The sequence below is a fragment of the Oncorhynchus kisutch genome, linkage group LG15 (genome assembly GCF_002021735.2).
Source record: "Oncorhynchus kisutch isolate 150728-3 linkage group LG15, Okis_V2, whole genome shotgun sequence".
Taxonomy (NCBI): Eukaryota; Metazoa; Chordata; class Actinopteri; order Salmoniformes; family Salmonidae; genus Oncorhynchus; species Oncorhynchus kisutch.
In genome coordinates this window covers 22,480,690-22,506,383 of record NC_034188.2, presented here as the reverse complement: position 1 = coordinate 22,506,383, position 25,694 = coordinate 22,480,690, and the positions used below count along the sequence as shown (strand labels likewise).

The 25,694-nt window shown below is 44.4% G+C and overlaps 1 protein-coding gene across 1 annotated transcript in view; it reads right to left on the bottom strand.

Moving 5' to 3' along the window:
* LOC109905940 (X-linked interleukin-1 receptor accessory protein-like 2) overlaps positions 1-25,694 on the bottom strand; it is a 444,323-nt gene that overhangs the window by 203,579 nt on the left and 215,050 nt on the right. Inside the window, exon 3 of the mRNA XM_031789841.1 lies at positions 727-1,000. Coding sequence (XP_031645701.1) covers positions 727-1,000 — 274 coding nt within the window. The remainder of the gene's footprint in view (positions 1-726; positions 1,001-25,694) is intronic.

Sequence of the window (25,694 nt, the reverse complement as noted above, 5' to 3'; positions counted from 1 at the left end):
CTGAAGCCTCTGTCAGGTTGTCTCTATTTTCTATTCACCATTGACTCTTACGGTAAAGTAGCTAGGAACAGTGAAAATATTTGTACTAGATGTTATAAAAACACCTTTTATTTATTCATCAAATGATTCGCAGGTTGTTTGATGTCATAATCTGAGGAGGGAATTCTAGCACAATCCTTCTCGCATAGAACTGACAGGAACATCATGGATTTGATATTAATGATTTTGGCAAAGCCTATTCTTTTGTGGAATGTCAGTCACATGTTCCACAACACGAGTCAAACACAGTTCAGTGTCAGGGGTGAACTAACCTCGCAAGGCCAGTCATGCATTCCTCCGCGAGGAAACGAAACATGGCATGTGATGTGGATCTCTCCCTCCTCCTTATGCTGTGTGCAATCGCAGGGCTTGCTTGGCTGGCACAGTGGGCGTGCAACAAGGAGGCTGTTCAGCATCACAATAGACACACTGACTCACCACAGTAGCTTTGGAAAGTAGATGTAAACTAAATGGATAAATTAGGGCCTCTCAAACTACTGTACAATATGTGGGACCACTAGCCAAGATCAGTCATGAACTGTTATCCAATGAACACTCACTTCCTGAAAATGTGGGCTTTCAATGGGCTGTGGATGACTAAAATAAACATGGTGCTTGGTTGGGGGTTACTGTAAGAAAAGCTCAACTGTTTCATTCCTCAGAGGCACAGGGACTAAATAAACCTACCTCAGGACGCAGGTGTAGAAGCCGTTGTCCTCCAGCTCAGCTGAGCGGAACCAGATGGAGTCATCCTCCTTGCTGAGCCGATGGCCGGAGAAGATGATAGGCTCCTCAGAGTCCCCTTTGTTTTTGTACCAGATGAGCCGGAGCTTGGCGCTCTGAGTCATGGAGTAGTTGGTCCTGATGTAGCTGTAGAACAGGGCGCACTTCACCCTCACTGGTTCCCCTGCTAGGACCCGGTACCTCTTCAGGTCTACCGACCAATCGATGCAGCCGTCCACTGTGGAGGAGGAAGTAGTACATATGGTTAGGGGACTGGTGCAAACAGAGTGGTTGTTGGTGTCATGCAATATTATGCTTGCTAAAACTAGGAACTAAGAGCCTAAACCTCATCCTACAATGCATGGAGCAATGAAAACCCAAATCCACCATAGTCCCTTTGCCCAAGGAAGCAAAGGTAACCTGCCTAAATGATTACTGCCCCGTAGCACTCACGTCGGTAGCCATGAAGTGCTTTGAAAGGCTGGTCATGGCTCACATCAACAGCATCCTCCCGGTTACCCTAGACCCACTCCAATTCGCATACCGCCCCAACATATCCACAGATGACGCAATCTCAATTTCACTCCACACTGCCCTTTCCCACCTGGACAAAAGGAACACCTATGTGAGAATACTATTCATTGACTACAGCTCAGCGTTCAACACTATAGTGCCCACAAAGCTCATCAGTAAGCTAAGGACCCTGGGACTAAACACCTCCCTCTGCAACTGGATCATGGACTTCCTGACGGGCAGCCCCCAGGTGGTAAGGGTAAGCAACAACACGCCTGCCACGCTGATCCTCAACACTGGGGCTCCTCAGGGGTGTGTACTTAGTCCCCTTCTGTACTCCCTGTTCAGCCACGACTGCGTGGCCAAACACGACTCCAAAACCATCATTAAGTTTGCTGACGACACAACAGTGGTAGGCCTGATCACCGACAACGATGAGTCAGCCTATAGGGAGGAGGTCAGAGAACTGGCAGTATGGTGCTTGGACAACAACCTCTCCCTTAATGTAAGCAAGACAAAGGAGCTGATCGTGGACTACCAGAAAAAGCGGGCTGAACAGGCCCCCATTAACAACAATGGGGCTGTAGTGTAGCGAGAGTTTGAAGATCCTTGGTGTCCACATCATCAACAAACTATCATGTTCCAAACACACCAAGACAGTCGTGAAGATGGCACGACAAAACCTTTTCCCCATCAGGAGACTGAAAAGATTTGGCATGGATGGCAGATCCTCAAAAGGTTCTACAGCTGCACCATCGAGAGCATCCTGACCGGTTGCATCACTGCCTGGTTTGGCAAGGAGCTACAGTGGGTAGTGTGTAGGGCCCAGTACATCACTGGGGCCAAGCTTCCTGCCATCCAGGGCCTATATAATAGGCGGTGTCAGAAAAAAGCCCATAAAATTGTCAGAGACTCCAGTCACCCAAGTCATAGACTGTTTAGTCTGCTACTGCACAGCAAGCGGTACCAGACCAAAAGGCTCCTTAACAGCTTCTACCCCCAAGCCATAAGACTGCAGAACAATTAATCACATGGCCAACAAACTATTTACATTGACACCTCCCTCAATTTGTTTTATACACTGATGCTACGCACTGTTTATAATTTATGCATAGTCCACCCCTACCTACATGCACAAATTACCTCAACTAACCTGTACCCCCACAAACTGACTTGGTACTGGTACCCCCTATATATAGCCTCGTTATTGTTATTTTATTGTGAACTATACTGTTGGTTAAGGGCTTGTAAGTAAGCATTTTACAGTAAGGTCGACACTTGTGTGCATGTGACAAATGAAGTTTGTGCCTTGCAGTAGGAAGAAAATCTCATCTCATATTCATCTTCTCCATTTGGATTTTCATTTGCATCCTAAATGGGAGCTCTCTAGCTAGGCTTCAAAGACATTTCAAGTTGTACTCGGTAATTAGCTGCCGCTCTCCTCTCTCTCCATTGTCATCCATAGGTGAGTAGTGGGGGAAAAGCCACAGGAGCCAGTAATGATGAGCCAGTCAAGATTGCCTTAATGCTGGTGAGCTTTGAACCCGTGACACATGGTGAAACAATAGCGTATGACAGGGAGAGGCAGAGAAGGTCATAGTCACAATCAGACTAATGCAGGGTTATTTAGGATAAACCAGTTAGCAGCTAAGGCACTGCTGTTGTAGAGAGGCAAAGAAGATAATTTACTCTTCCATGAACACAGTTCATTTTCAAATAATAACTACTTTAAGATGTACTGTATGTCTATGGCCAAAAATAACCAGTGAATTGCCTAAAATGGACTGCTACTCTTCTCATTGTGTGACTACAGTACAGTAGGATGCTTTCACATTACAAACCCCAAATGCCAGGTCAGCCAGCTACATGGATGGACAACTCATTGAAGACATGAAGACAGTCTTTTTGTCATCTGTCATAATAAACATTGCGTCAGAGGAACATAAATACGGATGTCAACTTGAAGAGAAAAGCTGACAGCTCCAATTGCAGAAACACAGCTGCACATCAGTGGAATTACAGACTCCAGGTACTTGTCCCAGCTCTCTGTGTCCTATAAATATGTTTTACATTGAAAAACTGTCCATTGTAATGTGTTGAGGTCTGCCACCAAGACGATTTACAGTATAGATTCTATTATTTCGGATAATTATTTGTCTTGCCAGGTTGGAAAATGAATTCCTGACATAGACAGGAAGTAAAAATTGACAAGGGGAAATGACATCCATCAAGTGAGCCTGAGGAGGAGGAGGAGGAGGAGGAGGAGATGGCTCCGAACTGCAGGCTGGAGCCAAGGGGAGGGGTTACGATGGAAGGTGATGTTCCCTGAGTTTATTTGTGAGAGCTCAAACATGTGGGAGATGAGATGCAAGGAAAGCAGAAGCGGCACGCATTAGTTCAATCTGCTAGGTTAATGTACTGTCTTTTAGACAAAAGGCACAGCCAACCAACGCTGAGTGCTCAGGTTACAGATTAAATAAACGGGCGCAGGAGAAGCAACCATATGTTGTCTGAAGTCACAGCCGCAATGCACTTTTCTGAATGATTCATTCATCGTTGCCTCCCTGGTGTTTGCCACAGTGGCAAGGTTGAGGAGGGAGCTATTCATTGTGACGATGAGGCCTAACAGGCCAGATATATAATTCCAGTCAGCTGCTGCAACAGATCACCATTTGCACTATAATATTTGAGTCTGAAAATAAGTTAGAATAAAGTAGTAACCAGGATGTGTCATAAAGCAGGCCACTGGTGGGACGGACTGAACATATGTAATATAACAACCCAATGTCAAGGAACTGTCCATTAACTCTCTCACCTTTTCAAGAAAAGCCACTGAAAAATTTAAATATAGTCTGCTACAATGGTACAGAAAGGCATCACCATGAAATACACACACACAGTGTGTCGGTACAAAGGGGCTGTAAACCAGTACTGAGGTCTCTAGCTGCTGGTCGTCAGCCCTCACAGCTACTAAGCCCAACAGAGAATCACAATCCATTGTAAAATCCTGTGTAGATCTCAGCACCTGCTTTAATAATAATAGCTTGACCTGGCTGCTGCACACTGGCCAAGTTTATCATGAAGCAGTATAGCAATTTCAGCAATGACAGCTGAGAGGAGGAAAAAAGTCAACGTCAGAGCTATAGCCCACCAAACATTTTGTGCTGATGTGCAATTTCAGTCCTTGCATTTGATAGTTTGTTTAGGATTTTCTTGAGAAATGTGAATGAATAGCTTTTAGTGGACATGTAGCTTTACAGAGGTATAAAACGGGGGAGCAGGGGTTACAGCCATTTTGATATAAATCTAGAAATGAGTTACACTCCGGCGCAGAAAAAAACGATCTTATCAGAGGGAAATAAATATGTTATGGGCCCTCCTGTTATGGAGCTGGAGAAGTGGGGAGGGTTATAGCCCCTCCTGTTATGGAGCTGGAGAAGTGGGGAGGGTTATAGCCCCTCCTGGTATGGAGCTGCAGAAGTGGGGAGGGTTATTGCCCCTCCTGTTATGGAGCTGGAGAAGTGGGGAGGGTTATAGCCCCTCCTGTTATGGAGCTGGAGAAGTGGGAGGGTTATGGTCCCTCCTGTTATGGAGCTGGAGAAGTGGGTAGGGTTATTGCCCCTCCTGTTATGGAGCTGGAGAAGTGGGGAGGGTTATGGTCCCTCCTGTTATGGAGCTGGAGAAGTGGGGAGGGTTATGGCCCCTCCTGTTATGGAGCTGGAGAAGTGGGGAGGGTTATGGTCCCTCCTGTTATGGAGCTGGAGAAGTGGGGAGGGTTATGGCCCCTCCTGTTATGGAGTTGGAGAAGTGGGGAGGGTTATAGCCCCTCCTGTTATGGAGCTGGAGAAGTGGGGAGGGTTATAGCCCCTCCTGGTATGGAGCTGCAGAAGTGGGGAGGGTTATTGCCCCTCCTGTTATGGAGCTGGAGAAGTGGGGAGGGTTATAGCCCCTCCTGTTATGGAGCTGGAGAAGTGGGAGGGTTATGGTCCCTCCTGTTATGGAGCTGGAGAAGTGGGTAGGGTTATTGCCCCTCCTGTTATGGAGCTGGAGAAGTGGGGAGGGTTATGGTCCCTCCTGTTATGGAGCTGGAGAAGTGGGGAGGGTTATGGCCCCTCCTGTTATGGAGCTGGAGAAGTGGGGAGGGTTATGGTCCCTCCTGTTATGGAGCTGGAGAAGTGGGGAGGGTTATGGCCCCTCCTGTTATGGAGTTGGAGAAGTGGGGAGGGTTATGGCCCCTCCTGTTATGGAGCTGGAGAAGTGGGTAGGGTTATTGCCCCTCCTGTTATGGAGCTGGAGAAGTGGGGAGGGTTATGGTCCCTCCTGTTATGGAGCTGGAGAAGTGGGGAGGGTTATGGCCCCTCCTGTTATGGAGCTGGAGAAGTGGGGAGGGTTATAGCCCCTCCTGTTATGGAGCTGGAGAAGTGGGGAGGGTTATGGTCCCTCCTGTTATGGAGCTGGAGATGTGGGGAGGGTTATGCCCCCTCCTGTTATGGAGCTGGAGAAGTGGGGAGGGTTATGGCCCCTCCTATTATGGAGCTGGAGAAGTGGGGAGGGTTATGGCCCCTCCTGTTATGGAGCTGGAGAAGTGGGGAGGGTTATAGCCCCTCCTGTTATGGAGCTGGAGAAGTGGGGAGAGTTATAGCCCCTCCTGTTATGGAGCTGGAGAAGTGGGGAGGGTTATAGCCCCTCCTGTTATGGAGCTGGAGAAGTGGGGAGGGTTATAGCCCCTCCTGTTATGGAGCTGGAGAAGTGGGGAGGGTTATAGCCCCTCCTGTTATGGAGCTGGAGAAGTGGGGAGGGTTATAGCCCCTCCTGTTATGGAGCTGGAGAAGTGGGGAGGGTTATGGCCCCTCCTGTTATGGAGCTGGAGAAGTGGGGAGGGTTATAGCCACTCCTGTTATGGAGCTAGAGAAGTGGGGAGGGTTATGGCCCCTCCTGTTATGGAGCTGGAGAAGTGGGAAGGGTTATGGCCCCTCCTATTATGGAGCTGGAGAAGTGGGGAGGGTTATGGCCCCTCCTGTTATGGAGCTGGAGAAGTGGGGAGGGTTATGGCCCCTCCTGTTATGGAGCTGGAGAAGTGGGGAGGGTTATAGCCCCTCCTGTTATGGAGCTGGAGAAGTGGGGAGGGTTATAGCCCCTCCTGTTATGGAGCTGAAGAAGTGGGGAGGGTTATAGCCCCTCCTGTTATGGAGCTGGAGAAGTGGGGAGGGTTATAGCCCCTCCTGTTATGGAGCTGGAGAAGTGGGGAGGGTTATGGCCCCTCCTGTTATGGAGCTGGAGAAGTGGGGAGGGTTATAGCCCCTCCTGTTATGGAGCTGGAGAAGCAGTTTATCAACGCACAACTTGTAGGCCCTTTTAAATAAATAGACTTGACCACAGAGGTCCATCCAGACCACAAAAGGGATTGACATTTATTTGCCATGTCAAACACGTAAGGTATATTTATTTTGTTTTCCCAGTCTCTCAAATTTGAATATGGCTCATGCACATTATTATACAGCACATGTCTTACTTATGCAGAGGGACTAATGAGTTAAACAATACCACTGTGTATTGTGTGTAGGAATCTTACATATATATACACACACACGCACATACTGTATATATACATACATACACACATACATACAGTACATACATACATATACAAGTCTCTGCTAGGTAAAGCCCCGTCTTATCTCACCATAGCAGCACCCATCCGTAGCACGCACTCCAGCAGGTATATCTCTCTGGTCACCCCCAAAGCCAATTCTTCCTTTGGCCGCCTCTCCTTCCAGTTCTCTGCTGCCAATGACTAGAACAAACTACAAAAATCACTAAAGCTGGAGACTCTTACCTCCCTCACTAGCTTTAAGCACCAGCTGTCAGAGCAGCTCACGGATCACTGCACCTGTACATAGCTCATTTGTAAATAGTCCATACAATCTACCTCATCCCAATGCTGTATTTATTTATTTATCTTGCTCCTTTGCACTCCAGAATCTCTACTTGCACATTCATCTTCTGCACATTCTACCATTCCAGTGTTTAATTGCTATATTGCAATTACTTCGCCACCATGGCCTATGTATTGCCTTACCTCTCTTATCCTACCTCATTTGCACATGCTGTATATAGATCTTTCTACTGTATTATTGATTGTAATGTTTGTTTATTCCATGTGTAACTCTGTGTTGTTGTACGTGTCGAACTACTTTGCTTTATCTTGGCCAGGTCGCAGTTGCAAATGAGAACTTGTTCTCAACTAGCCTACCTGGTTAAATAAAGGTGTTCTCAACTAGCCTACCTGGTTAAATAAAGGTGTTCTCAACTAGCCTACCTGGTTAAATAAAGGTGTTCTCAACTAGCCTACCTGGTTAAATAAAGGTGTTCTCAACTAGCCTACCTGGTTAAATAAAGGTGTTCTCAACTAGCCTACCTGGTTAAATAAAGGTGTTCTCAACTAGCCTACCTGGTTAAATAAAGGTGTTCTCAACTAGCCTACCTGGTTAAATAAAGGTGTTCTCAACTAGCCTACCTGGTTAAATAAAGGTGTTCTCAACTAGCCTACCTGGTTAAATGAAAGTAAAAGAAAAAAGAAAAGCAATAAAGTAAAATGTAAAAAATGACTACAGCTCAGAGTTCAACAGCATAGTGCCCTCATAGCTCATCACTAAGCTAAGGACCCTGGGACTAAACATCCTGGACTTCCTGACGGGCCGCCCCCAGATGGTAAGGGTAGGTACCATCATATCCTCCACGCTGATCCTCAACACGGGGGCCCCTCAGGGGTGCGTGCTCAGTCCTCTCCTGTACTCCCTGTTCATTCATGACTGCATGGCCAGGCACGACTCCAACACCATCATTAAGTTTGCTGATGACATAACAGTGGTAGGCCTGATCACCGACAACGATGAGACAGCCTATAGGGAGGAGGTCAGAGACCTGACCGTGTGGTGCAAGGACAAATTCAAATCAAACTTTATTTGCCACATGCGCCAAATATAACAAGTGTAGACTTACAAGCCCTTAACCAACAGTGCAGTTCAACCTCTCCCTCAACGTGATCAAGACAAAGGAGATGATTGTGGACTACAGGAAAAGGAGGACCGAGCACGCCCCCATTCTCATCGATGGGGCTGTAGTGGAGCAGGTTGAGAGCTTCAAGTTTCTTGGTATCCACATCACCAACAAATTAACATGGTCCAAGCACACCAAGACAGTCATGAAGAGGGCCCAACAAAACATATTCCCCCTCAGGGGACTGAAAAGATATGGCATGGGTCCTCAAAAGGTTTTACAGCTGCACCATCGAGAGCATCCTGATGGTTTGCATCACTGCCCGGTATGGCAACTGCCCGGCCTCTGACCGCAAGGCAATACAGAGGGTAGTGTGCACGGCCCAGTACATCTCCGGGGCCAAGCGTCCTGCCATCCAGGTCCTCTATTCCAGGCGGTGTCAGAAGAAGGCCCTAAAAATGGTCAAAGACTCCAGCCACCGCACGGCGAGCCAAGGCTAGGTCCAAGAGGCTTCTAAATAGCTTCTACCCCCAAGCCATAAGACTTCTGAACAGCTAATCAAATGGCTACCCCCCCCCCACGCTGCTGCTACTCTCTGTTATTATCTATGCATAGCCACTTTAATAACTCTACTTAAATGTACATAATTACCTCGACATCGGTACCCCATGCACATTGACACATTGACTCTGTACCAGTACACCCTGTATATAACCCCATCATTGTTATTTACTGCTGCTCTTTAATTATTTGTTATTTTATCTCTTACTTTTTTAGGGATTTTCTTAAAACTGCATTGTTGGTTAAGGGTCTGACAATTCACTGTACTACACCTGATGAATTCGGCGCATGTGACAAATACAATTTGAATTGATTTGATGTGATACATGATTCCATATGTGTTATTTTATAGTTTTGACATCTTCACTATTATTCTATCATGTAGAAAATAGTAAAAAATAAAGAAAAACCCTTGAATGAGTATTTGTGTTCAAACGTTTGACTAGTAATGTATATAGAACTTATTACTATACAGAGGGAAAAGGGCTTATCTCTAGCAAATTGAAACACAGCATCCTCACTTAAACAGTGATGTTTACAGTGCCTTTGGAAAGTATTCAACCCACATTTTGTGAGGTTACAGCCTTATTCTAAAATGTATTAAATTGTTTTTGTTCATCATCAATCTACACACAATACCCCATATTGACAAAGCAAAAACAGGTTTTTAGAAATGTTTGCTCATTTATAAAAAACATATACAGTATATAAAATATCAAATTTCCGTAGGTTTTCAGACACTTTACTTTGTTGAAGCACCTTTTGCAGCGATTACAGTCTCGAGTCTTCTTTGGTATGACGCTACAAGCTTGGCAGAACTGTATTTGGGGAGTTTCTCCCATTCTTCTCTGCAGATCCTCTCAAGCTCTGTCAGGTTGGATAGGGAGCGTCGCTGCACAGCTATTTTCAGGTCTCTACAGAGATGTTTGATTGGGTCAGGTCTCTGGCTGGGAAGCTCAAGACTTTCAGAGACTTGTCCCGAAGCCACTCCTGCGTTTTCTTGGCTGAGTGCTTAGGGTCATTGTCTAGTTGGAAGGTTGAACTGTCGCCCCAGTCTGAGGTCCTGAGCGCTCTTGAGCAGGTTTTCATAAAGGATCTCTCTGTACTTTGCTCTGTTCATCTTTGCCTCGATCCTGACTAGTCTCCCAATCCCTGCCGCTGAAAAACATCCTCACAGCATGATGCTGCCACCACCATGCTTCCCTGTAGGGATGGTGCTAGGTTTCCTCCAGACGTGACGCTTGACATTCTTGGTTTCATCAGACTAGAGAATATTGTTTCTCATGGTCTGAGAGTCTTTATGTGCCTTTTGGCAAACTCCAAGCGGGCTGTCATGTGCCTTTTACTGAGGAGTAGCTTCCGTCTGCGCCACTCTACCATAAAGGCCTGATTGGTGGAGTGCTGCAGAGATTGTAGTCCTTCTGGAAGGTTCTCCCATCTCCACAGAGGAACTCTGGAGCTCTGTCAGAGTGACCAATGGGTTCTTGACCACCGCCCTTCTCCCCCAATTGCTCAGTTTGGCTAGGCGGCCTGCTCTAGGAAGGGTCTTGGTGATTCCAAACATCTTCCATTTAAGAATTATGGAGGCCACTGTGTTCTTGGGGACCTTCAAACCTTCAATGTTTTGATACCCTTCCCCAGATCTGTGCTTTGATATAATTCTGTCTCGGAGCTCTACGGACAATTCCTTTGACCTCAAGGCTTGGTTATTGCTGTCAAACTGTGGGACCTTATATAGACAGGTGTGTGCCTTTCCAAATCATGTCCAATCAATTGAATTTACCACAGGTGGACTCCAAGGTGGACTCATCCCTAGGATGATCAACGGAAACAGCATGCACCTCAGCACAGTTTCGAGTCTCATAGCAAAGTTTCTGAAAACGTGTGTAAATAAGGTATTTATGGGTTTTTTTTGCAAAAAAATCAAAAACCTGTTTTGGCTTCGTCATTATAGGGTATTGTGTGTAGATTGCTGAGGATTTTTATTCATTTAATCCATTTTAGAATAAGACTGTAACATAACAAAATGTTGAAAAAGTCAAGGGGTCTGAATACTTTCTGAAGGCTCTGTATGTGCGGTATACATTTCTCAAATAGATCCATACTATGAAAGACGCTTTGATCCTTATACATATAACATAGTATTGTAGTACAATACATGATTAACCTACAACCTTAGTATGTGAAGAAAGAATGACACGGTGTATCTTGATCAGGGTGCTAGCTGAGCAGGAGACAAGGAGCCCCGGGGAGTTAGTAGGAAGTCAAGGGAGAGAGACAGAAAGACGTCAGAGAGACAGCAGTACGTCAAGGGTCAGTCGACGAGGGGAGCATCTGGCAGAAAGAGAGTCTTTGTTTACTCAACACAACACTATGACGATCCAATCCTGCTACAACCACTGGATGGAGTGGCTTGAGAGCCCTGATGCTCTTTCAACATCTGGGAGTCAGGCATGAATGTGAGCTTTGTCTGACTGAACATAACATATTGGCAGGTTATGTATTGGCCTACGAACGAACATAACAGAATTATGTCCATAGAAACAGATTTTACACTGTATTACACTGTGTACAACGATGTTAAATTATTTGCTATGTTACGGTCAATAGGAAAATCGAAAGCCATTCCAATTGTGATTTCTATGTTGATACTAACCCTCTTTGTACAAGCCCAAAAGCGTTTTCATTTGAGCTCACCAACAGAAGAGTTCTCGAACTAAAGAGTCCTCGAACAGAAGAGGTCTCGAACAGAAGAGGTCTAGAACAGAAGAGGTCTCGAACAGAAGAGGTCTCGAACATAAGAGGTCTAGAACAGAAGAGGTCTAGAACATAAGAGGTCTCGAACAGAAGAGGTCTAGAACAGAAGAGGTCTCGAACAGAAGAGGTCTAGAACAAAAGAGATCTAGAACAGAAGAGGTCTCCAAAAGAAGTGGTCTAGAACAAAAGAGGTCTAGAACAGAAGAGGTCTCCAACAGATGAGGTCTCCAACAGAGGAGATCTAGAACATAAGAGGTCTCCAACAGAGGAGGTCTCCAACAGAGGAGATCTAGAACATGAGAGGTCTCCAACAGAGGAGGTCTCCAACAGAGGAGATCTAGAACATAAGAGGTCTCCAACAGAGGAGGTCTCCAACAGAAGACAATATCAGATGATGATGATTGAAATAAGGCAACTGTGTCACAGGAATAAATAACCTTCTGAAGAGGTCCATAATGAGAAAGAATGAGTTTAATTTTAGTTGTGGTCAGAAACAAATGACCCCATTAATTTACATCAATAATCAGGGAATAATAGATGGAAATAAAACAGGGATGGAAGAAAAACCAAACATTTCTTTCCCCTGTTCGTCTTGTTTATTTGAGTGAATCCTGCAGGCCATTACCAGAGCATCAATACATAACAGCTCCAGAGCCAGCAGACAGAGTGAGGGCGGAGAGAGATACAAGGACGGGAAAACAACAAGATATTTAAATCACCCTGCAAGACAACTGATGAATGTCTCTATAACTGGCAGCTTAAGACTGCTTCATTCAAAGTGCTGTAGTAATCAAATGCACACAAAGGACAGTAATTGCCTGGAGTTGATTTCTGTTGACAGAAATAGATTTGCATTGTGTTCACCCAACATGCTGTTAATCATTGTGCTGGGCTCGGCTGTTCTAAGAGAACCCTCACAGACACAGACTCCAGCTTTTTTTCCTTAGCGTCACTCTGTTCTGCTTTCAGAGAGTAGGATGTGTAAAATTATACAAGAAGTCTACATAATATAACCCATTATCATCATGCGACAGAGGACATGTTGAAATCCAGATGCCCATACAGTACATTCAGAAATGATTCAGACCCCTTGACTTTTTCCACATTATGTTATGTTACAGCCTTATTCTAAAATGGATTAAATCGTTTTTGCCCCCTCATCAATCTACACACAATATCCCATAATGACAAAGCAAAAACAGGTTTTTAAAAATGTGAAATTTACATTTACATAAGTATTCAGACCCTTTACTCAGTACTTTGTTGAAGCACCTTTGGAAGCGATTACAGCCTCAAGTCTTCTTGGGTATGACGCTACAAGCTTGGCACATTCTTCTCTGCAGATCTTCTCAAGCTCTCTGCAGATGCACCTGAGCTCAATTTGAGTCTCATAGCAAAGGGTCTGAATAGTTATGGAAATACATTATTCATGTTTTTCATTTTTAATAAATGTGCAACATTTTCTAAAAACCTGTTTTCGCATCGTCATTATGGGGTATTGTGTGTAGATTGAGGATTTAAAAAAATATCAATTTTAGAATAAGGCTGTAAGGTAACAAAATGTGGAAAAACATTAGGGGTCTACTTTTCGAATGCACAGTACTCTGAGTGTACAAAAGATTAGGAAAACCTGCTATTTCCATGACTTAGTCTGACTGACCAGGTGAATCCAGGTGAAAGCTATGATCCCTTATTGATGTCGCTTGTTAAATCCACTTCAATCAGTGTAGATGAAGGGGAGGAGACAGGTTAAAGAAGGATTTTTAAGCCTTGAGACAACAGAGACATGGATTGCGTAGGTGTGCTATTCAGAGGGTGAATGGGCAAGACAAAATATTTGAATGGTGCACCTCAATATCAGGAAGCTGCTCTTAATGTTTTGTCCACTTAGTGTAGCTCTTCATTAACATACCTTGATAAAGATATGACTATGATGTTTTTTGTTATTCAGAATTGATAGGCTTTATAGATAGCTTCAATACAGTGGATAAACTGTTGATTTGAGGCCATATGTACATTCATCCTGTGATGTACTTGACTCAAAATGTCCTGAGACAATAAAACAACCAATGGGATGTTCACAAACAGGGAGCCCTATCTTTCACAACCCTTTCTGAAACAATTGCCTTCTAAGGAACTCAATCCATCCTGTGAGTTATGTGTTTTACCCGTATTTGGCACAGTGACTGAGGAACTCAATCTATTGAGTGTGTTGTGTGTTCTAACCCTATTTGTCATAGTGACTCTGAGGAACTCAGTCCATCCTGTGTGTCGTGTGTTCTAACCCTATTTTTCATAGTGACTCTGAAGAACTCAGTCCATCCTGTGTGTCATGTGTTCTAACCCTATTTGTCATAGTGACTCTGAAGAACTCAGTCCATCCTGTGTGTTGTGTGTTCTAACTCTATTTGTCACAGTGGCTCTAGTGTGGTGGAGTCGTTTTAAGGTGTGTGTCTGTGTTCCACCGCGTTCCCTCCCCCTCCCTCTGCCTTCCTACTCCTCCCTTTCTGTCCCAAATGTGTCAAGCTGGCTGGGAGCCAGTGTAGCTACTCGTGCAGGTTGCTTTACTCTGCTTGTCATTAATAAAGAGAAGTGGTCCTGCACATTCCTGCACCAGGGATCCACAGAGACCGAAGCCTGAGAGAGAGAGACAGAGAGAGAGGGGAGAGAGAGAGGGGGAGAGACAGACAGCGAGAGAGAGACAAAGCGAGACAGAGCGAGAGAGACTGAATTGAGAGACAGAAAGAGAGACAGTGAGAGAGAGACAGCGAGACAGAGAGAGAGACAGAGAGAGAGAGACAGCGAGACAGAGACAGTGAGACAGAGTGAGACAGAGAGAGAGACCGAGAGACAGAGAGAGAGACAGAGATAGACAGAGTGAGCGAGAGAGAGAAAGAGAGAGACAGAGAGACAGAGAGAGAGAGAGAGAGAGAGAGAGACAGAGAGACAGAGAGAGAGAGAGAGAGACAGAGAGAGAGAGACAGAGAGAGAGAGAGAGAGAGAGAGAGAGAGAGAGAGAGAGAGAGAGAGAGATTCAGAGAGACAGAGAAAGAGACAGATAGACAGAGTGAGCGAGAGAGAGAGAGAGAGAGAGAAAGAGAGAGAGAGAGAGACAGAGAGAGAGAGGGAGTGTTCTGGATACCACTGGGCTGCTTAATGAACTAGTTCAAACCACATTGTCAGCCTACCACTTACTGTACCTCCTTGGTTACTGATGGTTCCTCTTCTCGCTGTGCATCACTGTTAGAGTGACATTTGCCTCTGACAGGCAATCACATCTAATGGAGGGAGCCCTACTGTAACTCTGTAATCTGTACCTACATGTACAGGACCCCATAATCTCCCATACAGTCATTCAGTTCAGCTGGGAAGATGGAAATATTCATCACTTACACTACTTGTTCTAATTTACAGAACGTTCATTTACTACACAGGTAATGGGGGATTTGGTCTCACTTAGAATTGGCTGAAAAACTAACCCAGGAAGTAGGGCTGCTGTACAATTATCAAAACAGCTGCAGACTTTTCCCCTCCTACCACCACTCTCTCTACTGTAAGTAACATAAACAGCAGGACTGGAAGTAAACTCTATAACCTCACTTTGAAAATGCTTGACACAAGCGAAAACCTCTCCCAGAATCCATAGCATACATTAGGCCTATGTCCACATTTTAATCTATCTAAAATCCCCCTGACACTTTGTCAATAAACTAACCATTTGAACGATAACAAGGGATTAATGTGTTTTCCTTCTCCCCCCTACCCTCACCCCTATCTCCCCTTCCCTCTCCCCACCTCACCAATATTGACATCCCCTACACTTTACATGGCTAACATTGGACTTAAAGAAGCCATTTGGAGAGAAGAGCGAGTCATGCCAGTTATGCCAACTTCATCAAGCTGCCTCGCACTACAGAAACAGGGGATAGGCTCCCCTATCATTCTGGCTCAGGCTTACTTATTTATGCCATCTACAGTAGTTAGGATAACCTACATAATTCTGCTGTCTATTAACGATTGAATAATGAAATATTCCTGGTTCTTGGAAAGATCAAAGGTCTCCACAAAGCTCACCACTGTAAAGATGGACTGTAGTAGATAATAATAATCAAATAAATTCTTCAGATATTTAATGAAATTAAATAAAAGTCTCAGATGCTGAACACTGAAGAGGCCAATGATCTTGAAGAGAAGGCTGTCTGACAAATATATGTACTGGGAACTTGGCAAGAACATTCAAGCTAGTCAACCAATAACTTTTAATCTATGGAGTACACATCAAGGTCTTCCAAGCGCACATCATTAGTTACACTGCTCTAAACTTAATCTAAATACAGGGGTCTGTGTGTGTGTGTGTGTGTGTGTGTGTGTGTGTGTGTGTGTGTGTGTGTGTGTGTGTGTGTGTGTGTGTGTGTGTGTGTGTGTGTGTGTGTGTGTGTGTGTGTGTGTGTGTGTGTGTGTGTGAGTGCTTGCATGCAAGTGTGTGTGTTTGTCAATGCCATAGTTTTGCAGAGGGAATCCCAGAGGTAGGGAGGCAGAGAGCAATAATATCACCAGTTGGCAGCGCTGGCACAACTAGTTGTGTTGCTACCTGCTGCTAGTCTGGGCTGTAGCGTTCTCTCTCTGAGATGCCAACCTGCCAACCCAGCCAGGTAATGGCACAGAATGATTCATCACTTTATTAAAAGTATGCATCTTTGATCTCAAAACATCAGTTTATTTCATTCTGCATTAAACCCCAACAATAAATCTTTGAAATATAGAGCCTAACCTCTAAAATGGAATTATATTACTAAAATTGGACTAATTATCAAATCAAGATGAGAAAAGCATCTATCAAGGATTCATAGTGAAGACTCAGGGATGGATACCAAATACACAAAATGGATAAAAATGTGAAATAATACAGAGACATTCAGCTTCAGGATGTGTTGAATTTCTGAGCAGAATATATCCTGGTACTGTGAGCATTTGTTTTGGCTGCTACTGTCACGTGTCGTATGTGTGCTTCCATGGTGCCATGCTTCAATGTCCTCATTAGCCAGCAGCTTCTCCTGAGACGTTTGATTTTCAGTTGGAGCCGGTGCTGGTGCCAGAGGAACTCCGAAAAAGCTCTTTCATATGTCGCCAGACCTCATAATTCAAGGACAATTTAACATTTGCCCCGCAGGCATAGTCACAACTCCCACCAACATGTCCTGCAGAAAAACGTCTGCCGTTTTTGACCATTAACCAGCTAACCTTGACCACCATACGCTTCGAGAAAAACTTTAACGCTCCAGGTAATTGAGTTATGGATCCCGATCAATCATGTCGGTCACTCCATCCAGAGCACAGGTCAGATCTTATCAGATCTTATCAGGTTAGACTATGTTCATTATTTAATGACTGAACATTTTTGTTTTAATGATTAAATATGCTTCAATGTCCAGTACCTTTCCCGATCGAATGTCTGTAGGCAATTAAGACTAGACGGAAGCCTCTCTCTTCTGTCTCTCTAAGTAGTAGTAATATAATGTATCTATTTAGAAGTAACGTCCACTATGTGACTGTCTCCACCTGTTTCTCTTCCTTTACAAGTTAATGAGGAAACGAGTTGGCCTAATTACTAAATCTCCCTGCGGATGCTCTCCAGTTTACACTGATCAATACAAATAACCCTCTCCTGTTCTGTTCTCTCTCCGGATCACTCAGGGCTTTAAGAAACCCAACCACAGCTCTCACTTTGACCAATGATAGGCTATGTTGTTCTTGGTAAATAAATCAGTCAACCTAAATACACCAATAGACAACTGCATGATGAGAATTTGATCCAGAAATCAAACAACCTAAATTGGCCTTATGGGGACCTGTTGTACACCAGATGTGGCAGTCCTAAAAGTCTTCCAACATAAGCTTGCTCAGTGCATCTATTTAGTTGCATGTGTTCTCTCTAATTCGAACATCAACTCTGTTGTCTGCTATGAAGCAAGGGCCTTATAACTCTAGAACCACAAAGAGCCTGTGTTGCTAAGCGAATACAGGTAATAAACTGTGTAGCATTAAAGAAAATGGGAGTTAGAATGCATTGACTGTGACAATTAACAAAGGTGTTGGGGATGTGGAGGGCTGACGGCTCTGGGCTGTTAGGGAGCACTGTACCAGGAGGACAGCACATGTCATGATGATGAGAGAGAAAGCACGAGAGGGGGGAGAGAAAAGAGAGCGGGGGGTGGAGTGAGAGAGGGAGATGGAGAGAGAGAATGAGAGGGGGGAGAGAAAAGAGAGCGGGGGGTGGGAGAGGGAGATGGAGAGAGAGAATGAGAGGGGGGAGAGAAAAGAGAGCGGGGGGTAGAGTGAGAGAGGGAGATGGAGAGAGCACGAGAATGAGAGGGGGGAGAGAAAAGAGAGCGGGGGGGGGAGAGGGAAAGACATAAAGAAGGGGAGGAGGGAGACCGAGTGATAGTGATGTCTGAGAGGCCGGCCAGAGAAGGGAAGCGAGGGAGGAAGGGATGAGAGGAGAGGAGATTGGGAGTCTCAGGGGATATCTCTGAGTGGGAACAGATGGACTGGTTTGACCTCCTCATCAGCATCAGGCCTCTGTGGCACTCTCCCCAAACCTCTATAGCTGACCCCTCAAGCCTGCAGCCATAGGTCTCTCTATGAAGCTAGAATTTACTGTGGTTCTGACAGCACAGGCAGTATGGGGAGAGCAGCCAGTCCAGGCAGCCTCCAGAGGAGAATAGCTCCGCATTACAGCTCTATGGCTGGACAGAACACACTGTACACAACTCAGTCCCAAAGAGACGCACCTGGAAACCGGACACATATAGTGCCACCTGGCTGTGACATCAGTGTGTTTCAGCTAACTGTCTATGTGGATGACATTCACCTCCATCTGCTTGTTGAGACAGTGTTGCAATATGAGGCAAGCATTGGTTTACGGTTGGAAAATCGGGTTTATCTGATAACATCCACATTTGATGTAACGACAGTAGCACACACTGTTCAGCCAACAGCAGCTTAAGCGCTATAGAGGGGGGAAACAGCCTCTTCATTTCCAATGGGATCTGAGTGACTGGGAGAGTTGCATACGGTGCAGTTAGGATCAGACTTTCTACTCTCTCAGCTGGAAACTGTCAGTCATCAGGCTTTTCTGGAGAGGAGAGCATGGGCGGGTGAAAGGTGTTGTCAGCTATCAGATAAGGCTGGAGCCAGATTGTCATTCATCAGCAATGCAATATTCACTTCCCCATCCAGCAGCCTCCAGACCCAGGGACCGGGGATGTTGCCACAGAAACCCAGGTTCATAAAGGAACCCAGCGTTGGGTTGGGCAGGGGTTTTATTTGTCTGCCCAGGTGGGTCAGTGCCTTGGCTCATGTTATGCTCGTCATCGGAGTCACCCAATAGAAACACAACAGACCTGCAGTAACAGTATGGTAGCCTACAGTAACAGTAAGGTAGCCTACAGTAACAGTAAGGTGGCCTACAGTAACAGTAAGGTGACCTACAGTAACAGTAAGGTGACCTACAGTAACAGTAAGGTAGCCTACAGTAACAGTAAGGTAGCCTACAGTAACAGTAAGGTGACCTACAGTAGCAGTAAGGTGACCTACAGTAACAGTAAGGTGGCCTACAGTAACAGTAAGGTGACCTACAGTAACAGTAAGGTAGCCTACAGTAACAGTAAGGTAGCCTACAGTAACAGTAAGGTGACCTACAGTAACAGTAAGGTGGCCTACAGTAACAGTAAGGTGACCTACAGTAACAGTAAGGTAGCCTACAGTAACAGTAAGGTGACCTACAGTAACAGTAAGGTGGCCTACAGTAACAGTAAGGTGACCTACAGTAACAGTAAGGTGACCTACAGTAACAGTAAGGTGACCTACAGTAACAGTAAGGTAGCCTACAGTAACAGTAAGGTGACCTACAGTAACACTAAGGTAGCCTACAGTAACAGTAAGGTGACCTACAGTAACAGTAAGGTGGCCTACAGTAACAGTAAGGTGACCTACAGTAACAGTAAGGTAGCCTACAGTAACAGTAAGGTGACCTACAGTAACAGTAAGGTAGCATACAGTAACAGTAAGGTGACCTACAGTAACACTAAGGTAGCCTACAGTAACAGTAAGGTGACCTACAGTAACAGTAAGGTGATCTACAGTAACAGTAAGGTGACCTACAGTAACACTAAGGTAGCCTACAGTAACAGTAAGGTGACCTACAGTAACAGTAAGGTGATCTACAGTAACAGTAAGGTGACCTACAGTAACACTAAGGTAGCCTACAGTAACAGTAAGGTGACCTACAGTAACAGTAAGGTGATCTACAGTAACAGTAAGGTGACCTACAGTAACACTAAGGTAGCCTACAGTAACAGTAAGGTGACCTACAGTAACAGTAAGGTGATCTACAGTAACAGTAAGGTGACCTACAGTAACACTAAGGTAGCCTACAGTAACAGTAAGGTGACCTACAGTAACAGTAAGGTGGCCTACAGTAACAGTAAGGTGACCTACAGTAACAGTAAGGTGATCTACAGTAACAGTAAGGTGACCTACAGTAACAGTAAGGTGATCTACAGTAACAGTAAGGTGACCTACAGTAACAGTAAGGTGATCTACAGTAACAGTAAGGTGACCTACAGTAACAGTAAGGTGATCTACAGTAACAGTAAGGTGACCTACAGTAACAGTAAGGTGATCTACAGTAACAGTAAGGTGACCTACAGTAACAGTAAGGTGATCTACAGTAACAGTAAGGTGACCTACAGTAACATGTTGCCATGGCTCAGTCAGACAGACAGCGGAAGACACGGTGGACCGTAAAGTCTACATAGTACAAGGCCATAGGCGTCTATGAACATCACTAGTGTTTCTTCAATATGCATGTTGACAGCCAAGCAATAAGGGAAGGAGGTCAGCAGCTGTAATGTTCTACATATGCTCTGTAGACATGTACCAAGACAAAGAAATACAGTACCAGTCAAACGTTTGGACGCACCTACACATTCAAGGGTTTTTCTTTATTTTTACTATTTTCTACATTGTAGAATAATATTGAAGACATCAAAACTATGAAATAACACATATGGGACCATGTAGTAAACAAAGGTGTTAAACAAATCAAAACATATTTGTGATTCTTCAAAGTAGCCACACTTTGCCTTGATGACAGCTTTGTACACTCCTGGCATTCTGTTAACCAGCTTCACCTAGAATGCTTTTCCAACAGTGTTGACGTAGTTCCCACATATGCTGAGCACTTGTTGGCTGCTTTTCCTTCACTCTGCGGTCCAACTCATCCCAAACCATCTCAATTGGGTTGAGGTCGGGTGATTGTGGAGGCCAGGTCATCTGATGCAGCACTCCATCACTCTCCTTCTTGGTCAAATAGCCCTTACACAGCCTGAATGTATGTTGGGTCATTGTAGTCATGCTGGTTAAGTGTGCATTGAATTCTAAATAAATCACAAACAGTGTCACCAGCAAAGTCACCCCCACACCATCACACCTCCTCCTCCATGTTTCGGTGGGAACCACACATGCGGAGATCATCCGTTCATCTACTCTGCATCTCACAAAGACACGGCGGTTGGAACCAAAAATCTCAAATTTGTACTCATCAGACCGAAGGAGAGATTTCTACCGGTCTAATGTCAATTGCTCGTGTTCGTTGGCCCAAGCAAGTCTTCTTATTGATGTCCTTTAGTAGTGGTTTGTTTGCAGCAATTCGACCATGAAGGCCTGATTCACACAGTCTCCTCTGAACAGTTGATGTTGAGCTGTGTCTGTTACTTGAACTCTGTAAAGCATTTATTTGGGCTGCAATCTTCGGCTGGTAACTCTAATGAACTTATCCTCTGCAGCAGAGGTAACTCTTGGTCTTCCTGTCCTGTGGCTGTCCTCATGAGAGCCAGTTTCATCATAGCGATTGATGGTTTTTGCGACTGCACTTGAAGAAATTTTCAAAGTTCTTGACATTTTCCAGATTGACTGACCTTCATGCCTTAAAGTAACGATGGACTGTTGTTTCTCTTTGCTTATTTGAGCCGTTCTTGTCACAATATGGATTTGGTCTTTTACCCATTAGGGCTATCCTCTGTATACCACCCTTACCTTGTCACAACACAACTGATCGGTTCAAACACATTAAGAAGGAAAGAAAATCCACAAATTTGAACAAGGCACACCTGTTAATTGAAATGCATTCCAGGTGAATACCTCATGAAGCTGGTTGAGAGAATGCCAAGAGTGTGCAAAGCTGTCATGAAGGCAAATTGTGGCTACTTTGAAGATTTTCAAATATTAAATATTTTGATTTGTTTAACACTTTATTGGTTACTACATGATTCCTTATGTGTTATTTCATAGTTTTGATGTCTTCATTATTATTCTACAATGTAGAAAATAGTAAAATAAGGAAAAACCCTTGAATGAGTAGGTGTGTCCAAACTTTTGACTGGTACTGTACATCACAGCCCACATGGGAGAGACCGGCTTATTTTCAGTATTCCATGAAATAAACTTTGCAACAGAAGTTTCAGCAAATTGACACTCTCAATACTGGAGACTGTGCTTCTTGTGTCCAATCATTCTCAAACAATATTTGAAGAAGTATTGAGCATGGAATCGCTGTTTGATTAGGAAAACAGTTGGCTAGTCAAACAATCAGGATGGATGAACGGAGGAGGTACATGGAAACACAATGGTTTTAGTATTCCAGTTGAACTATGAGCAGACTGGCTGTAGGGTACTGCCTGGACCCCGGTCTCTCTGCAGCCGCGGAAGCAGCAGTAGTGTGGAGTGGCTCGGAGCGGCGCTTTGCTCTGTGGCACGCCCAGTGGGACTGGCACACACGGACTGGCGCTGGACGCATCGGCCACATGGGAGCCTGGCCCAACAAGAACATCAATCTTGAGTGGCACCTGGTCACAGGGAGAGTGGCCTGCCACACAGACAGAGAGGCCAGGCCGGTAATGGTCTGTGGGCTGTGAGCCGGCAGGAAATAGCACAGGGAACTGGGGAATAGGGAGCCGACACCACGGTGAAAACACCAGGACAGTGATACTGCATGGCTACTCTTTAATACACCATCCTCCCATAGCCTACTGTATATCTGCACAAGAGGATGTGGAAAATCATCATTTAACATATGTGTTTGTTAGGCATGTGTCTCGCTGTGGGATTGTAATGATACTCATACTCTGGCTGCGTAACTGCATGTTCCCGTCTGGGCACACCACGTCATTTCAACCTGGTTCATTGGCTAATATATGGGTGAGACATTGATCAATGAGATTACAACCTATATTCGCCCGCTCAAAAAGACAGCCTAAAGTTAGTTGAATTTCCAATGTGTTATCGCTATGCTTTCAATCATTTAAAAGCACAGAAAAAGTTAAAATGGGAATACAATGTCACATATTCTGTTTATTTATATAACAGAGAAATGTGTTATCACTGTGCTTCAATTAATTGCAGAACCAAATGACATGGACTGCAGTTGAGATTACATTAAAAGTACAAGGTGCAATTGATCAATGCAGTTCGAGATCCTGTACAGATTATTAAAGCAATTGTGAAGCTCTCCACAGACCTGCGACCTTTGCATGCTGTCTTGAACATGCACGCTTCCTATGATTACAGAAGAAGACATTTATAGTTACAGTAAACTCTAAATGTGGCCATGGATGTGTTATTCATGTTAAGGTTGAATGTTACATTAGTTTGTAAGATAGCCTTAACGTTGAGCTATTTACTGTATTACAAAAGTCATATTTAATATTTAAAGGAGCTGTATCTACTGCTTGGATACTTCCATCTGAGCCATTTGTCCCAATACTTTTGGTCCCTTAAAATGGAGGGACTATGTACAATATGAATACAATATGAATATGGTTCACCCGATTTGGATGAAAATACCCTCAAATTAAAACTGATAGTCTGCACTTTAACCTCATAGTCATTGTATAATTTCTAATCCAATGTGCTGGAGTACAGAGCCAAAGCAACAACAAAGAATGTCACTGTCTCAATACCTTTGGAGCTCACCGTATGCATAAAGGGGAAAATCACGTCTTCTTTGCTTCTGTGGTACAGTTATTACTTTGCCTATGGGCCTTGACCCATTTACCTGATCAAATCCAATCAAATGTTATTTGTCACATGCGCCTAACACAATAGGTGTAGATCTTACAGTGAAATGCTTAATTTACAAGCCCTTAACCAACAATGCAGTTTTAAGAAAATACCCCCCAAAAAGTAAGAGATAAGAAAAACAAATAATTAAAGAGCAGCAGTAAATAACAATGGCAGGGCTATATACAGGGGGTACCAGTACAGAGTCAATGTGCGGGGTACCAGTGTCGAGGTAATTGAGGTAATATGTACATGTAGGTAGAGTTATCAAAGCATGAGAAGAGGTGTTCACCACAGCTGCCTAAGACTAATAAGAAGAAGCAAAAGACTCATCTGATTCCCTTCATTCTCCCCCCTCACAAGTAATCTATAGTAACTCCATTGACAAGGATATAGATAGAGAAACAACAATTCACAACTCAATTACTTGCTCAGCTATGTTTTTATAGGAGTGTGTCAGTGTGGATGAGGGGGAACTAGCAGAATGTTGAACCCCTCTGCTATTCTCATCGATGTGATTGGAATGCGGCTTGGCCCCCCTCCGTCTGGATGAGACACTGTCCCACGCTGTCAAGGTCATTCCGGACACATGTCCTGGAGGCTACAATTTGGCCAAGCTTTTCCAATATTCCAAATATTTCTTATGTTCCTCTCAGCCTCCCCAAATCATTAGTTCATTGTGACTTTCCAATGGTCTGCTTCTGTTATATCCTCCACCAGTGAAAAGTTATTCTCAGAGCCAACCCACCTGGTAGAGATGGAGATAGCACTCATGCTCTCTGTCCCACCTGGTAGAGATGGAGATAGCATTTGTGCTCTCCGTCCCACCTGGTAGAGATGGAGATAGGACTCATGCTCTCTGTTCCACCTGGTAGAGATGGAGAACCTCCTGCCCAATGTATGACCATATTAGAGAGATATATTTCCCTCAGATTACACAGATCCACAAAGAATTCAAAAACAAATGCAATTTTGATAAACTCCCATATCTACTGGGTGAAATTCCACAGTGTGCCATCACAGCAGCAAGATTTGTGACCTGTTGTCACGAGAAAAGGGCAACCAGTGAAGAACAAACATATTTATGCTTATTTATTTTATCTTGTGTCCTTTAACCATTTGTACATTGTTAAAACACTGTATATATATAATATGACATTTGTAATGTCTTTATTGTTTTGAAACTTCTGTATGTGTAAAGTTTACTGTTAATTTTGATTGTTTATTGTACTTTATATATTCACTTTATATATTATCGACCTCACTTGCTACCTCACTTGCTATATTATCTACCTCACTTGCTTTGGCAATGTTAACACATGTTTCCCATGACAATAAAGCCCTTGAATTGAATTGATAGGACTCATGCTCTCTGTCCCACCTGGTAGAGCTGGAGATAGGACTTATGCTCTCTGTCCCACCTGGTAGAGATGGATATAGGACTCGTGCTCTCTGTCCCACCTGGTAGAGATGGAGACAGGACTCATGCTCTCTGTCCCACCTGGTAGAGATGGAGATAGGACTCATGCTCTCTGTCCCACCTGGTAGAGATGGAGACAGGACTCATGCTCTCTGTCCCACCTGGTAGAGATGGAGATAGGACTTATGCTCTCTGTCCCACCTGGTAGAGATGGATATAGGACTCGTGCTCTCTGTCCCACCTGGTAGAGATGGAGATAGGACTCATGCTCTCTGTCCCACCTGGTAGAGATGGAGATAGGACTTATGCTCTCTGTCCCACATGGTAGAGATGGATATAGGACTCGTGCTCTCTGTCCCACCTGGTAGAGATGGAGATAGGACTCATGCTCTCTGTCCCACCTGGTAGAGATGGAGATAGGACCCGTGCTCTCTGTCCCACCTGGTAGAGATGGAGATAGGACTCATGCTCTCTGTCCCACCTGGTAGAGATGGAGATAGGACTCATGCTCTCTGTCCCACCTGGTAGAGATGGAGATAGGACTCATGCTCTATGTCCCACA